This window comes from Sparus aurata, chromosome 3, assembly GCF_900880675.1.
Source record: "Sparus aurata chromosome 3, fSpaAur1.1, whole genome shotgun sequence".
NCBI classification, from domain to species: domain Eukaryota; kingdom Metazoa; phylum Chordata; class Actinopteri; order Spariformes; family Sparidae; genus Sparus; species Sparus aurata.
In genome coordinates this window covers 21,677,982-21,699,707 of record NC_044189.1, presented here as the reverse complement: position 1 = coordinate 21,699,707, position 21,726 = coordinate 21,677,982, and the positions used below count along the sequence as shown (strand labels likewise).

At 43.6% G+C, this 21,726-nt stretch overlaps 1 protein-coding gene across 6 annotated transcripts; it reads right to left on the bottom strand.

Moving 5' to 3' along the window:
* Positions 1-409: 409 nt before the first annotated feature.
* ptp4a2b (protein tyrosine phosphatase 4A2b) lies at positions 410-21,276 on the bottom strand. 6 transcript variants are annotated; one of them, XM_030411452.1, is made up of 7 exons: positions 21,045-21,243; positions 5,208-5,501; positions 4,773-4,881; positions 4,593-4,685; positions 4,357-4,487; positions 2,455-2,529; positions 410-1,740 (listed from the first exon to the last, which is right to left on the bottom strand). In XM_030411452.1, the coding sequence occupies exons 2-7, from the start codon at positions 5,210-5,212 to the stop codon at positions 1,629-1,631; spliced, it is 525 nt and encodes a 174-aa protein (XP_030267312.1). In that variant the 5' UTR covers positions 5,213-5,501; positions 21,045-21,243; the 3' UTR covers positions 410-1,628. The 6 variants fall into 6 exon arrangements, with proteins under 6 accessions (XP_030267312.1, XP_030267314.1, XP_030267308.1 ...); XM_030411454.1 differs by lacking the exon at positions 21,045-21,243 and adding an exon at positions 18,100-18,149; XM_030411448.1 differs by having other exon boundaries at positions 4,593-4,881; positions 21,045-21,276.
* Positions 21,277-21,726: the final 450 nt, after the last annotated feature.

Below are 21,726 nucleotides of genomic sequence, written 5' to 3'. Positions count from 1 at the left end.
CAGTACCACGGTGTCCTGTGCCTTCCACGTGGTGCTGAGTCAGAGACAGGACATGTAGACAGACATGGCTAATGAGCACACAAACACACACACACATACCGTCTGGGGAACACCGAGTGCGCTTATCACCAAGTGAAGCGTGACGAGCGTTGTTGCTCATCTTCAGAAAAAAAAAAAAAAAAGGGATCAAAGATGACATTCTGTTATGAAGGCTGGTACGACACATCCCTGCTCTTAAGGAAATTGATTTCAGGAATGAATAGGAAGACCGATAACACATTTCTACTGGAACAGAGCGGAACATCCGGTAATATTTACTTTATCTTATTGGAAAAAGAATCCGCAACAACATTCAACCTACAAAGCCAGAGTGAAAGACACGGGGGGGGGGGGAAAGAAGACACGTATATGCTTTTTATTTCAATTTATTTATCTTTAAAGAACCAATACGAATTGGGGATGTTTTCAAAATGGGTACAATGATAAAAAACTGACCATTTTCATTCTTCTCCACGTTGTCTTTCAGATTGGATCTTAGGCTCTGTGTGTATGAGTTTAAATATGCATATTCAGGGAAGTCCTATTGTTGCCCATTTTCATGAATGAAAGCAGGAGAAGTACCTGTTGTAAGAGTTGTAAAATGTTTTCCTGTTTAACTGCCTGGATGAGTGTCTGAGGTGTTTATGTATATGCGTGTGTGTTTGTGTGTGTGTGTGTAGGATGCTCAGCAGGGTTTGGTGGGCTTTTATCTGAGGTGGACTGATTATTGCACTCCAACAAGATTTAATAAAATAAAAAGAAAAAGAAAGAAAAAAAAAAACACATGGCTCTTAAAGGATAAAAGAAAATAACAAAACTATTGGATAACAAAGTGTCCTTGCCCCTGCCAAACTCATAACTGCCACACATATCATATCTTGTGAATAAATATTGCAGACATACTCAAACTCAGTGAACCCCTAAACTGAAAGTGACTTTAAGCAAGTGAAGGGTAAAAAGGAAAGCATTACTGCATTTTCAGGTGAACTTTTTGAGTTTGTGTGCAAAAAAATAATAAAAAAAAAACACACCCCAATACCAAACTGGACAGTCGCAATGTGTGTTTCAAGGTTTAAAATGGTCTTTTTGTTTTTTGTTGTTAAAAAGATACATCATTCCGGCCTAATCTTAATATCAATAATTAGTGGAAATAAAAATCAATATGTCGTTTTTACATTTCATCTTCTCATCACCATTGTTTGTGTAAAAATAAAAGTTCACAAAATGGAAAATGTTATCCCATGATTACAACTGAAACGAAAAAAAAAACAAAAAAAAAAAAGTAAAAAGAAGAACAGGATGGACTCACGATGAAAAAAAAATTCTGGCCCGTGGTTGAACAGTATAACCGGGAGGCGGGCCTATCTGTGTGCTTTGACCTTCCATTCATTGGTTCGGCTGGTGGATCCCCAGATCTGGATTCATTCATTCGATCACTCGTTTGCTCTCTGATCAATTAACCATGACTCAGTGTTAACAAATCATCACAATAATTACTGGTAGCACTCTTCATTTTTTTTTTTTTTTATCTCCCCATGTTGGAAGATTCCCCACTAGATGCGCATAAGAAAGATGCATTGACAGGCAGCCTACTGCACACAGCAGTTGTGGCCGTTGGTATCCTTGAACCGCAGACGCATTTTGGGTCTGTATTTCTCGAGGTAAAGAAGCTGTTTGGAGTTGAAGGCTCCACGTCTCTTCCTATGAAAAGCAGGAGGGAAAGAAGTGGGGCAAAAGATTAAAAACGACTAAAACAGCGAACAAACTATAGTTAATTAACTAAATGCATCAACCAAAAGTGAAAAAAATGGCAGTTTTACATGACATCTAACTGAAGTTAGCATGCTAACCAACTAGCTTTTATTCTGGTGATGCTGCCACACTTTTTGTTTTGAATAGAACGCGAAAAAGATGCCAATTCTTCCATATTGCACCAAGATCAATCCCACTCTCATATGTGTCTGAGACCACACTTAAAACTTAGAAATCTACCTGCTTGCACCTTTAAGGATTACCACGCTATGTCTTGTTCATGTAATCTGTACAAATAAATAAAAATGTGCCACTTTCCAGTATTTACGTGCCAGACTATTTCTTGGCAGGGAACAGTAACTTCCTGGAACATTTTGTGAAGTGCAGATATCTCTCAGGGTATAATCTTTGTTTCAGTCGTACAGCCAGACTCTAGAATTAACTTACTATTCACACACAGACAAATACCAAAATTCATGAGTTGTCTACACCAACAAACTCAAGACACAAAAATGCAACCGTGAGCTAGCACATAAACAACCTCAGATCACAGTCTGGCAAAGAGTCATCAGGGAATGTTGCTTCTGCAAATTCAAACAGACTGCACCATTTACTGATTTAGACTCCTAACCTTAAAAGTTCAAACATAGGGAGGGTACTCACTGCCTTATGAACTGCACAGCATCCTCGTACTTCATCCCACTCTCAATGAGGGCTAAGGCCACCAAGACTGGAGCTCTGAGAGGTAAAAGAAAATCCAGTGGACCAGTTCAAGGAGACGGTGAGAGAATGAAAGGAGGAGAGAAGGAGAACAGAAGATTAAATGCCATGGTTCACATGGTTCCATAGTAATATGGTGGAGGGAAGGGGAGAGGATGGAAGGGGAGGGGAGGGGGGGGGTCAAACCTGGGAAACAGGCCTGGGAAATCAACACGGGTGCACAAGTTCACCATCGGCCCAGCAGGGCACCACCTGAGCCCCACACACACACACACACACACAAACACTGACACACACTAAACTGTGATAAGTTACAGTAAGACAACCCCCTCTCTTCTCACCCGATGAGATAGAGGGAGGAAAAATAAAGAAATATGAAAACTTTCTGTGCTGCTCCGCGGGTCAGATCTCAGTGCTGACACAGCACTTCCGTGAGTGGCTTTTCTCTCACACAAAATTCACGAGGGACTGTATGTGAGAACGGAGGGATTGAAAGAAAAACTAGAGGGAAGGAAAAAAGAAACAGTGCGATAGTGTGGACGGAGGGGTGAGAATATTGTCAAAGAAAGGACCAACAACAACAAGGCGCATAGCTGCAGCCTCCCACACTGAGGATCAGACTGCGACGCTGCGCCGAAAACCCAGCTGACGGCAGTAAACACAGGACGCTGAAGAAGAAGACATGAATTCAAAAAATGCTGGCCTAACCAGCACTGGTAATTATACAACCTCTGGAATGCCACAGCAATGCAAAACGCTGGAAGCCATTGAGAAATCATTGGCTTATTATGCGATTGTGGTCAGGAAAGACTTTTTCACACTCGCTTGCCCGCGTCATGTGCTTCTGCCTTCCTTCTCTTCGCACTTGTGTTGTTATTCGGGTTAAGTCGCATGTGTTACCGTCACATCGGGCCGTGAATATGACTGTGCATAACTGCGGACTGCCTGTGCAACACTCATGACCAACACACAGATCGCATGCAAATGTAACGGCCAGATGACTGCCTATTCACAGAGGAGGAAGTGAGGGTGAAAATTTGAGATAGCTAATTAATTGCCAGTGAATATTTAAGATAAGACACGGAAGAACAGGGACCAAAGTTCAGGGACGGTGCAACGCCTTCAGTTTCACACACACAGAGGAGGCTGCGTGGTCGATGCTGAAGAAGCAACAAGTGTTAAAAGGGAGAGAAGAAGAAAAAAAACGTGTTATTCTGGCACTCGTCTCTCAGAGGCTTCGGTGCAGGGGTGTTGAAACAGACCCTGCAAACAGCAACGTCACACGAAATAAACGATACCAACAGGAATGAGAGAGGCTACGTCAAATAGGTGGGACTACACCAGGAGACAGACGGGACCATGAACACCCTCTGGCTCCTGCTGAGAGGCTGATAGTGTGTTGCTGCTTTCCTACTGTAGTTTCTGACCTCAAAGCATAAAATAAAATCAAGTATGGCCCCAATGTACATGTATATGATGTATTTAACACATTAAAACCATTACAACTACGACTAAGGTTACAAAAGCTCATCACACTGCCTCTTCCTACATCTTTCGTTTTAACGTAACATGAATCTTGCATTAAATTACACACTAAAGGGGCCATTTAAGGCGACTTTATCAGCCCAGGGAACCCTCTCGAGGTATTCCAGACCTACTGCAGATGTTGTATCCGAGAGAGGGATTTAATATACCCCGATGGTTCGCATCACAATTGAGGTTACAAAACTCCAGATGGTAGAAGACAGACCCTTCAAAAGTTGACCATACAGCAAAACAGACAACCAGCGCTGTCCGTAAGTCACTGTCGCATCTGTCGAGAAAACAATACAGCTAGCTACTCACCGGCCAAGCCCTGCAACACAGTGCACAGCGATGCAGCTGCCAGGTTCCTCTCGAAACTTGGTGTTGAGCAGCTTGAGCCAGTCGTCCACAATCTGGGTGGGAGGAGGGGCACCATCATCGAAGGGCCAGTCCTAGAGGAGACAAAAAAAAGACTGTATGAAGCGTGTGTACTTTGGAAAGGATTAACATTAAGTAAGAAAAAGCTTCCACTGATGTGCATGTGTGTCAACACTTACCACAACCTGTATCCCTTCCTTCTCTACTGGAGCCTTATCATAGGTAGCATCACACACTCTCACCAGTGTGTTCACGTGAAACCTCTTCAGCTCCTGGAAAGGCATCAAACCAGAGGATTTTAGACACGGGAAGTGCAAATATAAACACACAGATAACAGCGCAGACAGGTGCGGGCCTACCTCGGTGAACTTGTTGAGCGTGGCGTTGGTGGGGTTGTGGGTGATGAGGAACCTCATGCACTCGTAGACAATCTCGACTGCAGCAGGGCGGTTCATGTTGGCGAGACGGCTTAAAAAACAATTACAATACAATACTCTTACAAAACAAAAGCGACTTTTGGCTCAGAAGTCAGCAAAGACTGCTAGGAGATTTATGTGTTCAGGAAAGGGTTGAATAAATAAAAATGACAACACGGGGGGAGAAGGATGGGTCAACAGGTGTTCAACTACAGAATGATGTACACAATGAAAAGGTAACAAAGGGATGAACTAGTCCACAGTACTCCGGGATGTAAAAAATGAATTAACACCAAACCAAAAAAAATTTAAAAGAACTTAAAAAAAAAAAAAGAAAAAAGATGGAGAGACTATCCAGGAGTCATCCAATCAGTTTACCCCATTCAGGAGAGCTGTTTGTGATTGGCTGTTCGAGGAGAAAGTGGAACGCAAAGGTTTTTCGTATTGGTTGGGACAGGGCAGGGCAGTCGGGGCCAAGGACTACGCAATATCCCAGGGGGCCGTTGGAGGAGTCAGCAGTTCCTAGCGTGCTGGCAGTCAGGGGGGCTTCTGGGTAGCGTAGTCCCTCGGGGGGCGGCCGATTCACTTCTCCACGGAGGTGAGGTGCTGTGCCTGGCAAAATTCTCCGCTCAAACACGCCATATAGGTGTGGCTCAAGTCAACACAGAAACCCTGTCGAGAGAGGGAAAGAGGCGACATCACACATCTGCATCTACGGCTGATAAACGTGTTTTTGCAGGGAAATCGAAGGAGTGTCGTTTTCAAATCGCAAGAGCCGGTATTTTAATTACGTAATGACCAGTGCCTTATCAAGTTAAGCCATTGATTTCACCGGCTAGACTCCCTAACTGGTAAATTAACTCAGCATGCTTCATTAACAATAATTCCGTGTATTGAAAGACAGATTGAAGTTGTCAAACGTTGAGCCCAACATTATCATTATCTTAATCAGCTGCACTACAGAGCTGGCGACACTCAGCTTCATCAGTCACGTATTAAACACTTTGTAAGACGTGACCTACCAACAGAACGTCATCGCTGCCATATCTGGTTGCAGCCGTTAATAAACATAATTTTGACTCTCATTATTACATAGATAAATATTACCAATGCATATAAAGTGAAACAACTGCATATGACACATTATCCTCAAATAGTTCAGTAAAACACAGACATGTCTAATACGTATTGATGTCACAAATCATGCTTGCAGAACCACCTGTGAGAATCTGATTCCCAATGAACACAGAGAGAATTTTACACTTTTTTTTCAACACTAGAAATGTCTTTTACATTCATCGCACAAACACTGTGCATGTCATGCTACACAGTGAAGTTCAATCATTCAACTGAAAGAACAAGAAAAACACATTTTTGACAGGAGGGTCGACTGTGAAAGTTGAAGTACGCCTTGAACTGAGTGTTCAGCTGAGTGTCAAACTACAACCCACATGACCGTCGTTACCATTAACACCACCCACACAATTTACATTCATGCACTGCCAATGTTTAATATCTGAAATTAGGAATCATACAGGCAAGCTAGCGCTCCATGATCAAACAATAGCTGTTAGCTACCTGACGACCCGCAGAAAAATAATAAGGATTATTATTATTATTACGTTTTAGAGCTTCTGTTATTAAAGTTAGGTGTGCTCGAGAACCAATAAAGAGGGTCTGACATTGCCAATGTTAGTCACCAAAATGGAAACTAATAATATGCACAGCATGAAGCAGACACTCACGCTTTACAACGGTGTCTTACAGAACAGGTAACGTCTGGTCTGTAACTAGCCAGGGAGCATACTGTCAAACTCTGCCAAGACCTTGACAGTCTAAATCCAGCCGCCACAAACTGGCTAGAACCGTCTCAGAGCAACATAGGAGGGGAGGAGGGAGGGTGGCAGCTCACTGCGTACACAAAGTAGTGGGCGGCGAACTGAGAAAAAGGGCTTGGACTTCAGCACTGTGTCACAGGCAGCAGTCACAAGGTGAGGATTGCAGGGTGGGTAAAGCTTCAAACAGGCCGAGCATTTCAGTCCCACGCTCCCTCCTTTCACCTCCCCGAGACTGACACAAGGCTCTCTGTACTCTCCGACTCTCTCTCTGTTCATATTTCACTCACAATTTACTCAGGACACTTACCTGTAACTGTTTTAACTTGGTCTCAACCTAACCTGACTGATTTCTAGTGCAGTTTTGTAAAAAGTACCAGTTCCAGACAACCACCTCTACCCTGCTTCCACTTTACCCCACTGTCACTTATCCTCTTAGCTAAATGCCAACCACAGAGCCACTGTCAAAAGGGATTCATCAACGCACTCTCCTATATACATTTATTTCCTCCTCTGCATCTTTTTTACTTGGCAACTGCCACAAGGGCACTAAAAACAGCCTTGAGGTTTTCTTTTTCTCGTGTGATGGCCGAGATCCTCAGTGACGCCTTTAATTACCACCTCTGAGCAGCACTGAGTACAATGTGGCAGACGACTGAAAGCGGTAACCTGACTTTAGAGGCTCCCTTGCTTTTAATCCTCCAGAAAGGAAAAGGACGGACAAGAGGATCGAGGGGGGAAGTCAACACGTGCTTTTCACCTGTAAAACCTGACTGACAATAAACAGCAACTGTTAAGACAGACTGAATCATGGAGGAAACGCTGAAGGACAAAAGAGCCCACAGACACACCAAGGACACCACAATGACAGCTTTTGCTAAAAGATGAAAAGCAACAGGATTGTGGACAGTTGCCCAGATGCAGTGACCTCATAACATCTGCATTTTAAATGCAGCCAATAGAAGGGTTACCAAGAGGCACGAAGGCAGCCCAAAACACCGGGACACACGAACTGAAAAAGATCTGGGATAGGTCAGAAACACGAGCAGCCATCATGAAAAATCACCATTACACCGCATGCAGTGTGCACGGGAGTAATTACAACGCTGTATTGATTGCTAGTGAGGCATCGATTTATCAGCAAAACATCGGTATCAACTAATATTCGCCTTGCTGACTGCTGATATCCATGTCGTCGGTTTGTACGGCTATGCAAGATCTGATAAAAGTATTCACATTGATCATGTATAGCAGATAAAAAATGCTTTTGAAGGAGTTTCCTTTCATCAGGGGGAAAAAAGTATGGTTGTATTAAAGTTTGTTTCACAAATGTGTTCAACTGAATTAGTGTTCTTTCAATTACAGTGTAGTGAGGGAGGACTTGTGACTTTTTGGAATAAAGATTATCTCACTGGCAGAAAGGGGGAATCCATAACAACAAAAACAATGGCGTGTGTGTGTGTATATCACATGTACATTATTATCATTTTTTTTTTTGGCCACTGGCCATTTCACAATCACCCGCATCACTATCTGTCGCCATTATCTGACCAGGATTAAACGTTTAATCCTCTCCTGCCGTCATCTGATGAAGACAGAGGAACAATACATGTAACAATGGGCATGTCAGGCTTAATGGCTGACACTTCAGAAACTGTATAATCAGACAGAATGCAGTAATGTAATTGAACAATCTACTGCAAACAACCGATCCCTCATCGGCAGTCTTGTGGGAGCTTGTCAATAGAGAATTGAGTAAACTGTGGAAGTGTCAGGCTGCCAGCCGCCTGCCGAGCACGGGAAGGCATGCAAATCGCTCTGAAATTTGCAAACTGGTTCCGCAGTTACACACAGCGCAGATGCAAGAAGAACAGAACAAACAGGCATACATACACACCAAATCTGTTTGTAGACACAAAAACATGTTTAACCACACAGGAAGCAAGACGCAGTGTATACAAAAGGCTTGACAACTGTCGACTGAGAACAAGTCTGCAACCTTGAGGTGAGTCAAACATGAATGGGTGAACATTGCTTTACTGTAATAACTAAAAAAGTACGGCCAATCACACACAGCTCATTTAGAGACTGACAGTTTGTCATTATAGATTCATAGCTCTGTCTTAAAATGTCTAAATAAAATAGACAGAATGCTGCGGACACTTCCCCAAAGTTGACATTTTTTAATTCCTTATTTCATTTATAGTCTGTTTACTAAAACAGAAGATTCAGAAACCCATCACAATGATTATCTGGGCACAGCTGCATGAAGCTAAATGACTCATCGTCCTGAATTTCAGTGACCAATCCCAATTTAAATGACTAAATCCAAGTCTCCGTATAAATACACACAGACTAAATGATTCACTGCCACTATCGGGATAAAATGCATTAAACAACAAGAACAAATCCAGAATCAATCCTTAGTATGATGCCATGGAGAGCGGTGGAGTTACAGCAACAGGTGCCATCGAGTCCAACTTCCATAAGCTGCGGCAGGTACATCCAAAACAAATGAATTGCACAGAAACGCTAATGTACTTATGTTAAAGTAGCATCCTGCCTTTGATGCATGTCTGTCCATGTACAAGTATATATACACTACTAAACTAGGAGAAAGGTCATGTAAAGGCAGAGGCCCATGCAGTGGCCCAGAGAAAGCTCCCTCGGTGCCCTGTTCCTCATCACGTGTTCTCCGGCTGAAGTAGCACTGGGAGAGGATGGAGGGAGGGAGAACTTCCCAAATCAGCTGGTCTCTCCGAGAAACCTCCTACAGTGACTCAGGAGAACGGAAAGAAGAAGAAGAAGAGAGAGGGAAACACCAGTGTGAGAGAGCAGGGAGCAGCTGTTCAAGACGATAAGGGCCGCGATATCTCGCAACAGAGAAGGACATGGAAAGCTAAACAGGTGATTAAGCCACAAAAAGAATGGGAATCAGGGCATGGGTATCCTGAAACTACCAACTCATCATTTTAGGATGCTTCAGAGTATAAAGTCGTGTAAAGTTTATCAGAAAATAGAAGAAACAAAAGGAGAAGACTGTAAGCTCATAATATCAACAATACTTTGGAGAACTGTTGATGTACCACAGTTAAAGTGCATGGAGACATGGAAACTGCTACAGTGGGGGTGCTAATTGAAAGGCTTTCACATTGTAAAGGATTTTACTTCCATGGGACTTCATATCTGTAGAGCTGAGGCCGTGGCCAGCTCCCAGACACCTGATAGCCGTCAGGTGGCTAATCATCACTCTCGCAGCACCACTTCTGTATACATACAATATGTACACCCAGTGCAAAGGCATGGTGATAGTCACAAGCTGGCTTGGGCAATACATCTGCCACAAGGGTGAGGGGGTGGTTCTAAAATTAGAAAGAAAAACACACACTCGCACACAAGCGAGTGAGCCCAAATGTCTGGCCATCGACTACACAGGCTGGGAGGGCACGGTGGCAAAACGTCAAGAGCTTCGTCCAAAATGTGGAACATCTGACGCCACCTTCTTCCCCCCTTGTGAAAGATGTTAGTATTACACGCAAGCCTGTCTGGTGGTCTGAGGTTGTGCCTGAGTCTCGCTGGTGTTTTGTCTGGAGCCAGACTGGGTATGACCAGACTGTTCTGCCTTGAAGCAGCTGGAGGGATACTTGGCTGTGTGGGAGCAGATTCAGGGAGCGGGGGGGAGCGCCTGTCATCCATGGCAGGACGGACAGTGCAGTGAGGAGGGAGGAGAGCCTTGTTCTCCTCTGAGTGAGAGGAGCACGGACAGCCCGAGAAAGATAACACCCACCTGCTTGCTACACCCAGTGCACAAACTTCTCCTTTTCATGTCTTGTTTACTCTTCATAAAAACAAATAAGCGTGAATACCAGGCGACGGTTAAGTAGTGCATTCTCCTTCTATTTTTCCCTTTCTGTGATAAAGCTCGTATTGATCTGCAGGAGGAAACCATCGACAGCTGCAATCAAACCAAGAAGCAGTGGGAGAAGATACAGAGCCATGTGTCACAGAGGCATGTCTTCATTCCTGTGGCCTTTGTGAGTCCCAAATAAAAAGGTAACAGATATGCCTGGCAATGTCAAAGAGAACAGGGACAAAGGAATCGTAACAGGAAGAAATTGGTTAAGTTGTTGAGGAAAATAATTAGGAGGACACAACAACGGATAAGCAAGATTAAACAAGGGAGGGAGTAAGTGCATAAAGTTAACCCTATCGCTTGGCGTTGACTGTGGCTTAAGCCCTTTTTAGACAGAAAAGGCGGCACATTTGCTCCAAGGTAAGGACGGCAATGTGCTGGCCTGTCTTTCTAAAACAGACGAGTAATATTCCTCCTTTTCCAAAAGCCGCCTCTGAGGTAGGCGTAAACGGTGACAACAAATTTGTCTTCAAAATAAGACCTTTACATTGCACCCCATTGGAGTTCAGAACTGGGTTCTTAGCGGGGGGCTTTTAATTTGAAAGTAGCGACCGGTCTTAGCTTGCCGACAATCGGCGGACCAAAACAGACCCCCAATTTGCCGGCCTCTGTCTAAAACCGCGGACCGAGCCGCCAAAATGACGGGCAAATTGGCGGCTTGGTGCTGTCTAAAAACAGCTTTAGATACAACAGAGGATCACACCTGCACAGTGCTCCAGCTGGGTCCTTGCAGTGACGTCAGTGCTGTTGATAGGCAGGGTTGGCGGATCTCTACTCAACCTGGCTGCTCACACAAACGAAAAGATGAAGAAACTAATATCCATTCACTTAAAATGAGAGCCGCGACGTGAGTGTTGGGATCTCGTCGACTTGGTGATGGTGCCTCTGCTCAATTCTTGCCCCAACAGACCTAGTTACAGACATGCACGCCTACTTGTAGGGTGTTTTTTCACACTTGGTGTGGTTTTTCTGAACCTGAGGGTAATTTCGCAGACCTTGGCCTAGTGTGAAAGTCGGTGTGAAACTTTGGTGTTGGCCAGACAAGCAGTCTCTGGCCACTACAAAACAGTGGGACAGGGTGACCCTCGGCGAGCTCAGGTGTGGGGGTTTCTTATTGGCACCCTGTTGCCAGTCTTACTGTCCCAAGTTTTGCCTGCCCTGCCCAAGATGGACCCCCCTTTCACCCCCTCTCCCAATTAGATGCTCTACTGCACCACTGTTTGTACAACTAAATAACTGGGGGACTTTGCGTGTGAAGAATTTATAGGAAGTGAAACATGTTTATCAGTGAATTAGCAAAGCTTTGCACTGTTTAGATGTAAATTCACACCCCTTCTACGCTGGGCTGATGTGCCGAGTCAAAGCAAGTTAAGCAACCCAGAATACGGTAAAAAAAACAACAACAACAAAAACTCAGCCACTGCTTTGCTTATTACATCACTGGTCGAAAGTGTGACACCACGTTCATCCATCCCATAGTATGCATACAACATTAAACTATTATAAAAAGCACTTGTTGATTACAAAGTTTACTGTGATGAGATGCTCACGATCATTTACCACAACTAACATCAGGTGAAGGGCTGCACTGTTCTGAGAAACAAGAAATTAGCCTAGTGTGAAGGTGCAGCTGCCAAACACACAGGCATGAGTGGTTTCATCTCAGCGGGACCAAAGAAACATTGTAACATTAAAAGACCCCTTGGGTTTTCAAAGTTTACAAGTGTGACATAGTTTGCATACTTCAGTAACATAACCCAACATCGTGAGAAGTCTGAGTGTAACATTCAAAGCCCTTAGTAGGTCACAAGATAAGAGAATTAACTTCATTATCAAAAAAAACAAAAGCATGTTGTGGACTCTCTGGACCCAGTTCAAGACTGAAGGGGCCTGTCAATGTGGGGTACAGTGACAGGTCACCACTCCATTCAGCAAACAGTACACACATAAAGGAAGGTAGTGTGCACAACTCTCCCTCATCAGTCATTCGTGAAAACACACACAGCAGGCAAGTAGGAAAACACACACACACAATCACACACAACTACAACCAGATACAATGGTTGAGCTTCTAATCCTTTTTCTGAGCCTTACCAGTTTATCTAGTGTAACAACCAAGACAACCAAATCCCCAGGCATGTTGGGACAAGACGGCAGAGACGCGTAGGCTAAAGAGAACTCCAACAGAGATACTCAACTGTTGCCGTGCCTCCCATGAGCTGCGCACTCTTGGGTTTCCAAATAGGAGTCTTGGGATGAAAGTGATACATCAAGTCGGTAGGTTCTTGTGCTTTGTTGAACTGGATTCTGATAATGGGCCCACCAACTGGTTTCTCAGAATGAAGTCATAGATCTGGCAAGAACCTTTCTGAGAACAGCACCTTTACCTCACCTGCATAGTTGAGGGTAGGGAAGGGTCAGTGAGGCATAACTTAATCATAGCTGTGTGGGAAGTGTTGCCACCAAAACTAGGATCTTCACCAAACCTAAGATACGGAATGTTGTTCGTCCAGGCCAAGTTGGATGTTGCAACACCTTGCTCTCTAAAGTTTAACAAGGTAAATAGTGACTACAAAAGTATTCTAGTGCATTCTCATTATTTTGCAAAACAAAAATGCTGTAGTGTAAGTTATACAGACGCTAACTGCCTCTAACTGGAGCTGCCGTTAGCTAATTAACTCAATTAGCCATGCAGCTAGCAGTCCGGACTGAGAGCTCAGGGACCGGATGTGTACTGGCGTCTACACCATTAGCACAGGAGCGTTAGACTGGGACCTCCTAACTTTAGCCGGTTAGCAAGCTAATTTCTCTGCAACATAATAAAAAGAGGGCATTTATGTCAAAACTGCTTAAAAACATTAAAAAATGAACTAAATTATCAACAGAATGTGAAGAAATTACAAAGTCTTACATCTTGCCCCTTTTCAAAATGTTGTCTAAATAAATAATGATAATCATCCACAGTTTTATCAAGTTCATATCAAAATAAATAGATTGAATTTACAATGCCTTATAGAAAATGTCCTCTGTTTGACTGGAAGGATGGACAAAAGTATCACAGAATAACTGAATTAGTGAATATGAGCAAAACAATGATAATTTGGATCCAGTCACCTAATCAGAGCCTTGTTGGGACATGAGTCACAACTGGTCATGTCTGTGTTTACCTGCGTCAAGGTGAAACTGTGCTCACTGCAGACGGTCTGACTCAGGCTTGCGGTCGTCTTGCTTTGAAATATAATAAACCTGTTTTTTTTTCACGGGGCTGTTACCACAGACCCCTAAGATAAACAGACTCCCCACTTTGGGTAGTAGTACTTGGAAATGGACTCAAAAGTAAACCACAGGGCAAGACGTCTCCTTAGTGTAAAGCAGCACAATACTCGCAGTACAACAATCAAACGTGGTAACAGAGCCGCAAACATTTAACATGCTTGGGAAACACCTCTAAGAATCTGTAAGCCGAATGGTTAACTGTCCGACTGTGATGATTAACACAAAGACCTTTCATTATTGACAAAACGTAAACCAAAATGGCATTACCAAAGAGTATATATAACAAACTTTAACGAAGACTTTCCTTCTAAACTCGCACAGAGAAAAACATCCTTCCTGTTATAGCCTGTATGTGGGTGGACTGTGTTTGATCAAGGCTAGAAATAGGATGGGGGTACAGAATGACCCTCCATGAATGCAGCACTCCAACCAAGCTCACACAAATCCTCACCAGTGCCTACAAAATAGATCCCTTCAAGGCGGACCTCTTTGAAGGGTTAGAGTCTCACCACAACATCTAACCCAACCTTGCTCGCACATTCTCAATCTGTTCACAACAGTACCTGCAGTCTGTAAAAAAAAGGGCAAACAATAAAAAGGAGGGAAACATCAAAAGGTAACTTTACCGGCAAATGGCTTAACAGTGGTTTGCCTACTGAGACGGGAGGAACGCTCTGCTGCAGTGTGGATGAGGCTTTAAATAAGAATGTGGTTGTAGGGCAAAACTGATGGTATGTTTACCACATTTGCAAGTGCTCCATTTTCAATTTTAAAAGTACTTTGGTTCAGACAAAACTCATAAGATTTGGTTGAGAAATGTTCAAATTAAATCCAACTTGATAAAATGAATGTTCAAGTATATAAATGGCTGTAAACATAGATAGCACAGGCCGGATTGCAACAACATAGGAGAATAACTTTGACACACTGATACAGAGCGTTTACTGTAAGTTGTCAAGCTTGAAATATTCATGTGCTTTAAAGTTTACTAGCAGTCTAAATGCGGCCGACATTGGGGTTTTCTTTTCTGGAAACCATTTGGTCAAGCATGGCGAATTTGCAGAAGTTACTCCTGCAAGCAACAACTTTCAATTCAGTCGGAGAAACTGACAAATGCTGGTTTAAAATAACAAACCTGCATCTCTTCAACATATCCTGCCTAACAAATGAAGGGCAATAACACATGGGTAGCAAAACTTTTTACAACAGGGGTGCCAAGAACATTAGAGATTAACTTAAAATCAACTTGCTTGTTAAGCCCATGCCATCTGAGTATATGCACCGTCTGGCTCTGTGGTTTGTCAGAACTGAGACAGCAAAACATGATAGAGGCTGTGAAACGCTACTGTGATGTGCGCTTCTTCCTCTTGATTAGATGCACTTATCTCTTACTGTGTTCTTTGTCCACAACAGCTCAGTATGCTACTGTATGTTGTGGCAGGTGGGTGTGAGTGTGTCATATTTGCTGCGGCTTTTAGTCCTTGCAGTAGTGAACCAAGCGCAGTTATTCGTCGTCCACATCCACACGGGCCTTTTTAAGCGACAATGTAAGAAGTTTAGAATGACGAAGGATCATGGAGGCGGTGGTTTTAACCGCCCATCAAAGTGATGTTGACATTTGGATAAATGGGGATTATTCTATCCCCTATTCAGCACAACAGGTTACCTCTTTCTGCTCCCAGAGGACAGCAGCTAGTCTTCCCCGCAGAGCACTTGTTGTTCTGGCTTCTTGTGTCCGTGTATACGTGGTCAGAGAGGGGAGAGGATACGTAACCCTCCCATTTCCATGAACAGGCAAACACCCCCTACACACGCACATGGCAAAGCCCACTTATCACACTGCTTTGCAGCCTCTGAGTGAGCACAGATAAACAGTGTGACGATCAAAGGCCTCTGATAGCGCTTAGGGGGAGGGCGAGGGGGGACAAGGACTGATCCGTCTCTGGAAAGGACTGAAAGAGACCAGGGCTCAGTACCTTAGAAATGGGAATGAAAAGAGGAAAACATGTCCAAACAAAGGCCCGTTCTGTCCCCACTGTGGCCTAGTTGCACTTTTAATTACACTTTACAAAAAACACAACACCGGCATCCGAACAATTACATTTGAAAGAGGAACACAGTCAGACAGAACACTGACATTTGACTATAATTTGAATACGGATTAAGAGTTGGGACACAAAGGGAAACTGATTCTCTGCTGACAAAGAAGCCAAAGGAGGTAAGATGGGCTCTCAGGACAAACAAGTGCTCCTGCCAAAACTGCGCACCAACAAACGCTGGACAAAATATGTCATATTTACTATATAATTGTGATAGTTTTGTAGTACAGGCACATTGTTATGACTGCAATTATCTTAAGAAATATATGTATTTTCAAACCATTTGAAGGACACTTTCTTAAATCTAATGATGAGCTTCTGGACCATTTCTTGCAGTCTCACCTTTTCGATTGCAGAAAATTGCAGACTACAACTGCTTGTTCAAGAGTAATTGCAGCTTGGAAATTGCAGCTGTTAATGACAATAAACAAGCAAGTGGGAGAGACAGGAGGGCAAAGACTGTCGTCAAAATGTTGGCACTGCGTTTTGGAGGAAGCAAATCATTTTATGCTATTCCCATAGAGTTCAGCTGGTATGAAATGATTTGTTTTCATTCAGAAGAAAAAAACAGAAGAAGAAACTTCATGGGAAAACCTCAGTTAGAGCCCACATGATGAGGGAAGCTTTAACTTGTTTGAGCCACCATCGTTTAAACATTGTTTCAATGGATCACTAAATGACTTCTGAAACTCATCCACTCAGAACAACAATGCATAAGATTTCACAATGAAGTCACAGTTTAAATTAAGACAGGCTTCAACTGTCTGAAATGACCACGTGCACATTTTCAGGTGTGTGGATCAAGAGACTATATTGGGCCATCTCTGACCCTTATAAGTCATAATCTCATCAATCTCACAATCCTCAAATCACCTCCAGGACAAAACTCTCCCTGCTTAGACGGACACATGGCAACGATCCACACCTCTGCCTGTTTGCCGACAGTACAAGTACACAAGGACAGCAAGAACTAAAAACATCTTAGACAAGAAATTAACAAGTACAACGAAGATCTTCACAGCTGCAGTGCTAATTAGTCAGTAAGGATGAGGTGTTCCTTCGACATCGCAGTCTACTTCTTACAGATTATTTTCATTCTGGCAAATAACTGACAGACACTTCCTGTGGAGCTAGTTTAACTTGTTTTACTATTGTGCATGTAATTATTCGGATGTCAGAAAGACTTACTGCAGTCACTTAAAGACATGTTTATTATGACCTGCGGAAGAAGAAGAAAAAAAAAGGGCATATTTCCACGACAGTCTAAAATAAACATACAGTAGCGTTGAGCGCAGGAGGCCGACACTCAGCAACAGACAGACCCAGACACGAGAATGTCTGCTCGCAATCCTGCCGAGAGGTGCAAAGCCCCACTGCGACATCAATTCTTCTGACATTTGGAGACTAGCTCGGCCTTCTGACAGCAGCATCAGGGGATGCCTGTTGCCATGCCAACAATTATCTCAGCAGTAGCAACAAGTGCTCCTGTAGGGAGTTTTGGTGTCCCTTGTGAAGAGATCAGAGAAGAGCAATGGTGCTCTCTTTAAACATTCACAAGGCAAAGCTGAAGACGCAGCAGGAGGTGCAGCTTAAAAGAGGGTCATGGTTCAGAGCAGATCCAAATACACTCATCAAAGTACTTTTTAACCTATGAAATCCAACTTTGTCAGAAGATGCCTAAACACCCCCTGTGATCTTAGATCAGCTCCAGGTACCAAATCCATCTTTCTATGATTATGGCCTCAATGAAAGCATTAGTTTGAGGTCATGTTTTGGGAGGTAGACACACATTTCATGTGTTCAATAAGCTGCTTAAGGAAATTAAGAAAAAGCTGCCAAGCCAAATTGAGAAACAAAACAGGGCCTAGGTTATGGGAAAACACAGCAAGCTTGTTTACGTGCAAAAAACCCAGAGTTTTCTGGTCTATAGTTGCTTCAATGCTAAAACTCTTTCTGGATCAGTAAGAGTGAGCAGCAACGTACGTACGCCTACAAACAACAGCTCTAATAACAATAACAACACCCTTTACTATAGCATGTTTTTTTTGGAAAAGGACAGTGTTTTCCCCTGCTAACTGCAGCTCTGGCAGCTGTAACTACACAAGGTAGCTGTAAACACAAATCACAAAGAAAAATCCTATTCCTACCTGTTGCTATAGTTTCAGCAGGCAGCCTTGCAGCAGCATCTAGAAGAGGTGTCAATCTGTCAGACACTGTCAGTGCTCCAGAGCCTTGTGCCTTCGCTTTATCCCAGCGCTGTGGCAACAACCGTAAACGAACACCGTGCCGACCGGGGCATGATTCATTAACCAATACACAGCACAAGAAACACACATGGTGCCCATGGCTACTAACGCATAATTATATATGGCTTTACGCTTAATGGCTTTAAAAGGGGAATAAAATTGTGTGGGTATCTGATCCTAGCTTTCCACTTTGGGCTAATTTCAACAGAACAAACTTGCTCTGGAGCCAGCGATCTTAGCGAGCGGGTACATAGTAAAACCAACACTTGTGTTCCGTTCTCACCGCAGCCCGACGCCCAGGGGCAAAACTAGATTTTAAATTGGCCAGATCTGTTAAGCCAGTCACAGCGGAGCAGACCTCTTCAACCCCACCTTTCAACACTCACAGCCACCCTGTGGCTCAATGGGCCTAACGCCAGCGGGCTACAACATAGGTGTTCTTCTCCCCCAGTAACCTCCTTGGTAAGCTGGCGTCATGTTACTGTACACTGGGCTCGCCTTTCACAATTACGGTAACCAAGGCTGAGAACTTCCCTTGTCACTTTGCCTTTTTTAATGCTGCCTGTACACAGCTGAACCACCCTGTTGTTGGTGTAAAATATCATGCAGGCATCCAGCTAGATTTAGACCGACTCCCACTCACATTAATCTTAACATATACCAAATTTACTGTAAGCAGAAGTCAGCAATGCAAATATAGTTGATCCCGTCAGTCGGATTTCTAAAAAGGATCCTGTACTGCTTTCACAGACAGGAAACACAGATATCTAAGATTTTCTATCTTATAATATCAATCAATTTTAAGCTATTATTTCCTTCAAACACAGAGATTCTGAAGCAAAATAAAGCGAGGATTGGCCTTGCAGTTTCGCTTTACCTACATCAACAAAAATGCTACTCTTAGAGACTGGACCAACAGGTATCAGGCATCTAACTTGCATCATGGTATCTCTTGAATGAGGGCTTCCCACTGTACATGCCTGCCTTTAGCTGCAGGCTGTGCTCTGAGTGGACCCAGTGCTATTTCTAGATTGGACTGTGTGTGCATCATGTGTCAATTAGCTATAATATAAAGCAGGTCACCAGTACGAGTGACCTACTTTTTTCAATAAAATGCAAATAGAGCATAAAGACTCACAATGCCACTCTGCAAGAGTTGTGAAAACCTAGTTTTTTTAATAAAGCAAGTGCGTCATTGTTGCTAGCATTACTGAAAGTGGTACAGTTCTGGGATAAGCATTAATAGACATACGGGGACTATAACATGAACCGCTTCTGTTACTTCCACTATACATTTCCACACCTTCGGTTTGTTGTGATAACTGATTGTATGAGTGCACCTCACCTCTTACACCGTGTGAGGAAAATTAGGTCACCTTGCGGTGACTCATAAGTAGGAATGTATAATTAGCTTACCTGTGACACCAGTTACTCATTGACTCATCCACCCATGTTGGTGGGGAGTGTGCACAGCCATTCATCTGTGTTAGTAGCCTGCTAGAATTTATTATCAGTGGAGAGACGGAAACCATTGGAAGGTCATAAATTGAAAACTGAGAGGCATGGGAATGTGCTGCGGCCTTTACTGTCACAGCTGCTCTACTCAACTTCCTCTCCAAGTGCATTTCCTCATTTCACTTCATCTAACATGGCTAAATGGTTGGGTGCTTTTCTGTTTTAGGAAACCAGACACGGCCAAATTATAGACCCCACCTAACCCCGGTGTTAGCTGCATTTCTAACATAGCAGGCTGACGAATTTAGTGAGTCGAACCGGCTAGTTGACAATAATAATAGTAGTTGCACAATACAGCCTGGCACCTAAGACACGGTAACAAGTGAGAGACAGTAAATATCGGATTGCCGACCAGTTCGCTTTGTTATTAAAATGTCAGCTTGGCGTATGGCTTCGTATAAATAGGTCAACCATGCTCTGGGTCAAGATTTGTCACAAAGGGCGGAAGGCAGCTAGCAAGCTCAATCGTGATCAGCCTGTGAGACCACCGCTTCACAGCCGAAAGAAGCTGGAAAATGCTGGAAATCCCGACCACTGGTTATATTTTAAACATCTTAAATGGTGCCACTGTCGTGAACAGTAGCCAAACCAGCAGTTAAAACGTTAACCAAAGCATCGTAAACGTTAAGCTAGATGTTGACCAAGAGAAATGCTGCCTTTACTGATCCACCAGGAGCTTAATGTACAGCTAAGGGTTGCGTTAGCTCTTCTTTTACGGGGAAAAAATGCGGACGACGTTCAGATTAGACAATAACATGGCGTGTGAGACACATCGTGTGCTGTGTTTCTACATATAAATAAAAAGCCAGAGGCTGCACACCTTGCTCATAACGTTAGTCACATATGTTGCCTCTTCTTGTTCTAGGAAATAGCCTTAGCCGCACCAGCAGGCTAGCATAGCTACAGCAGCTAGCTGGCTAGCTCAGATCCGTCACTTTGCATTTTCCACCACCGTTCATAACCCAGTCCAGAGACACGCCAGTAACCATCATATTAGAGTTTACCACCTTGAGGCTGGGTAACATCGACTGGGAAAACAATTAGAGTTCATATTAACTCACGTTAGCACGTTTTTCAACAGTGTACGTAGCCAACCATCCAAGCTTTTCTCTACGAGCTAACGTTAACGTGGCTACATACTGGATCATCTACGCTGACAACCCCTCATGAAACTTCCTCCAGCTCCATTCTGTTGCACTGATCTTCTGACAACATGCAAGCTAACTTTTAATCAGGCTCTCCCGGATTTGTGGCGCTGCAATCGAGGGCGATCGCACCACAGACAAGTTCCAGGAGTTCAGTTTTAGTTATTGAGGTTATTAGCTACTTACGAAGAGCAGGCTGAACATTGAAATCCCGTGACTACGCCGGAGAAAGTGGAGGGAGTGTAGAAACCGCTGCCAGGTCGCCTTTTTGTTCCTCTTCAATGTGGCAGCTTGAATTCTCGTCGGAGGTCGGGAACTGTTGTCGGGGAGGAGCTCCTCGGTTCGGGGACGCCTTCAGGGACCCTCGGGCACACGACATTCTCGTCGGAAGGCTTTGCAAGTTTGGAATGCGAGTCGTGTCTTAAGTCTGGGAAACAAGCACGGTATCTATTTTTTATGACACCCCTTTAGTTGATGTGCACCTGAGTCCGTGTACTCAGTAAAAGATCGAGAAATTGGAAGTAGCGGATGTTATCTTTCTGTGAAAGCGCGTGCGCGCGCGTCAACTCGCATTCTCAAGTACCCACCTTTAGATCTCCGAGTTTACCGGGATCACGTGAATGCGGCATGGAGGGTCTGGCGTCAGTACGACGTAAGAAGAATCCGGGTGCACGGTGACAGCACACCGTGATGACGATAGTTCCAGAAAATAACCGCACGATTTCATGCAGTGCGCTCCTGAGGTTGTTTTACAACAACCATTTTTTTCCTCCACCATCTTCAGCCAATCACGTTTCAGTTACATCTAATAGAGTTACATGCAAAAGCCTTTTATATTCAGGGTGGGTCCAGTAGCTGTATTAATCAA

What these genes read in the sequence shown, in the direction of transcription:
- ptp4a2b (XM_030411448.1), bottom strand. An exon ending in TGTGTTGCAGGGCTTGGCCG is followed by an intron (nt 2,530 to 4,356) that starts GTGAGTAGCTAG and finishes TTTACCTCTCAG; the next exon opens with AGCTCCAGTCTTGGTGGCCT. An exon ending in GCTGTGCAGTTCATAAGGCA is followed by an intron (nt 1,741 to 2,454) that starts GTGAGTACCCTC and finishes TGCTTTTCATAG; the next exon opens with GAAGAGACGTGGAGCCTTCA.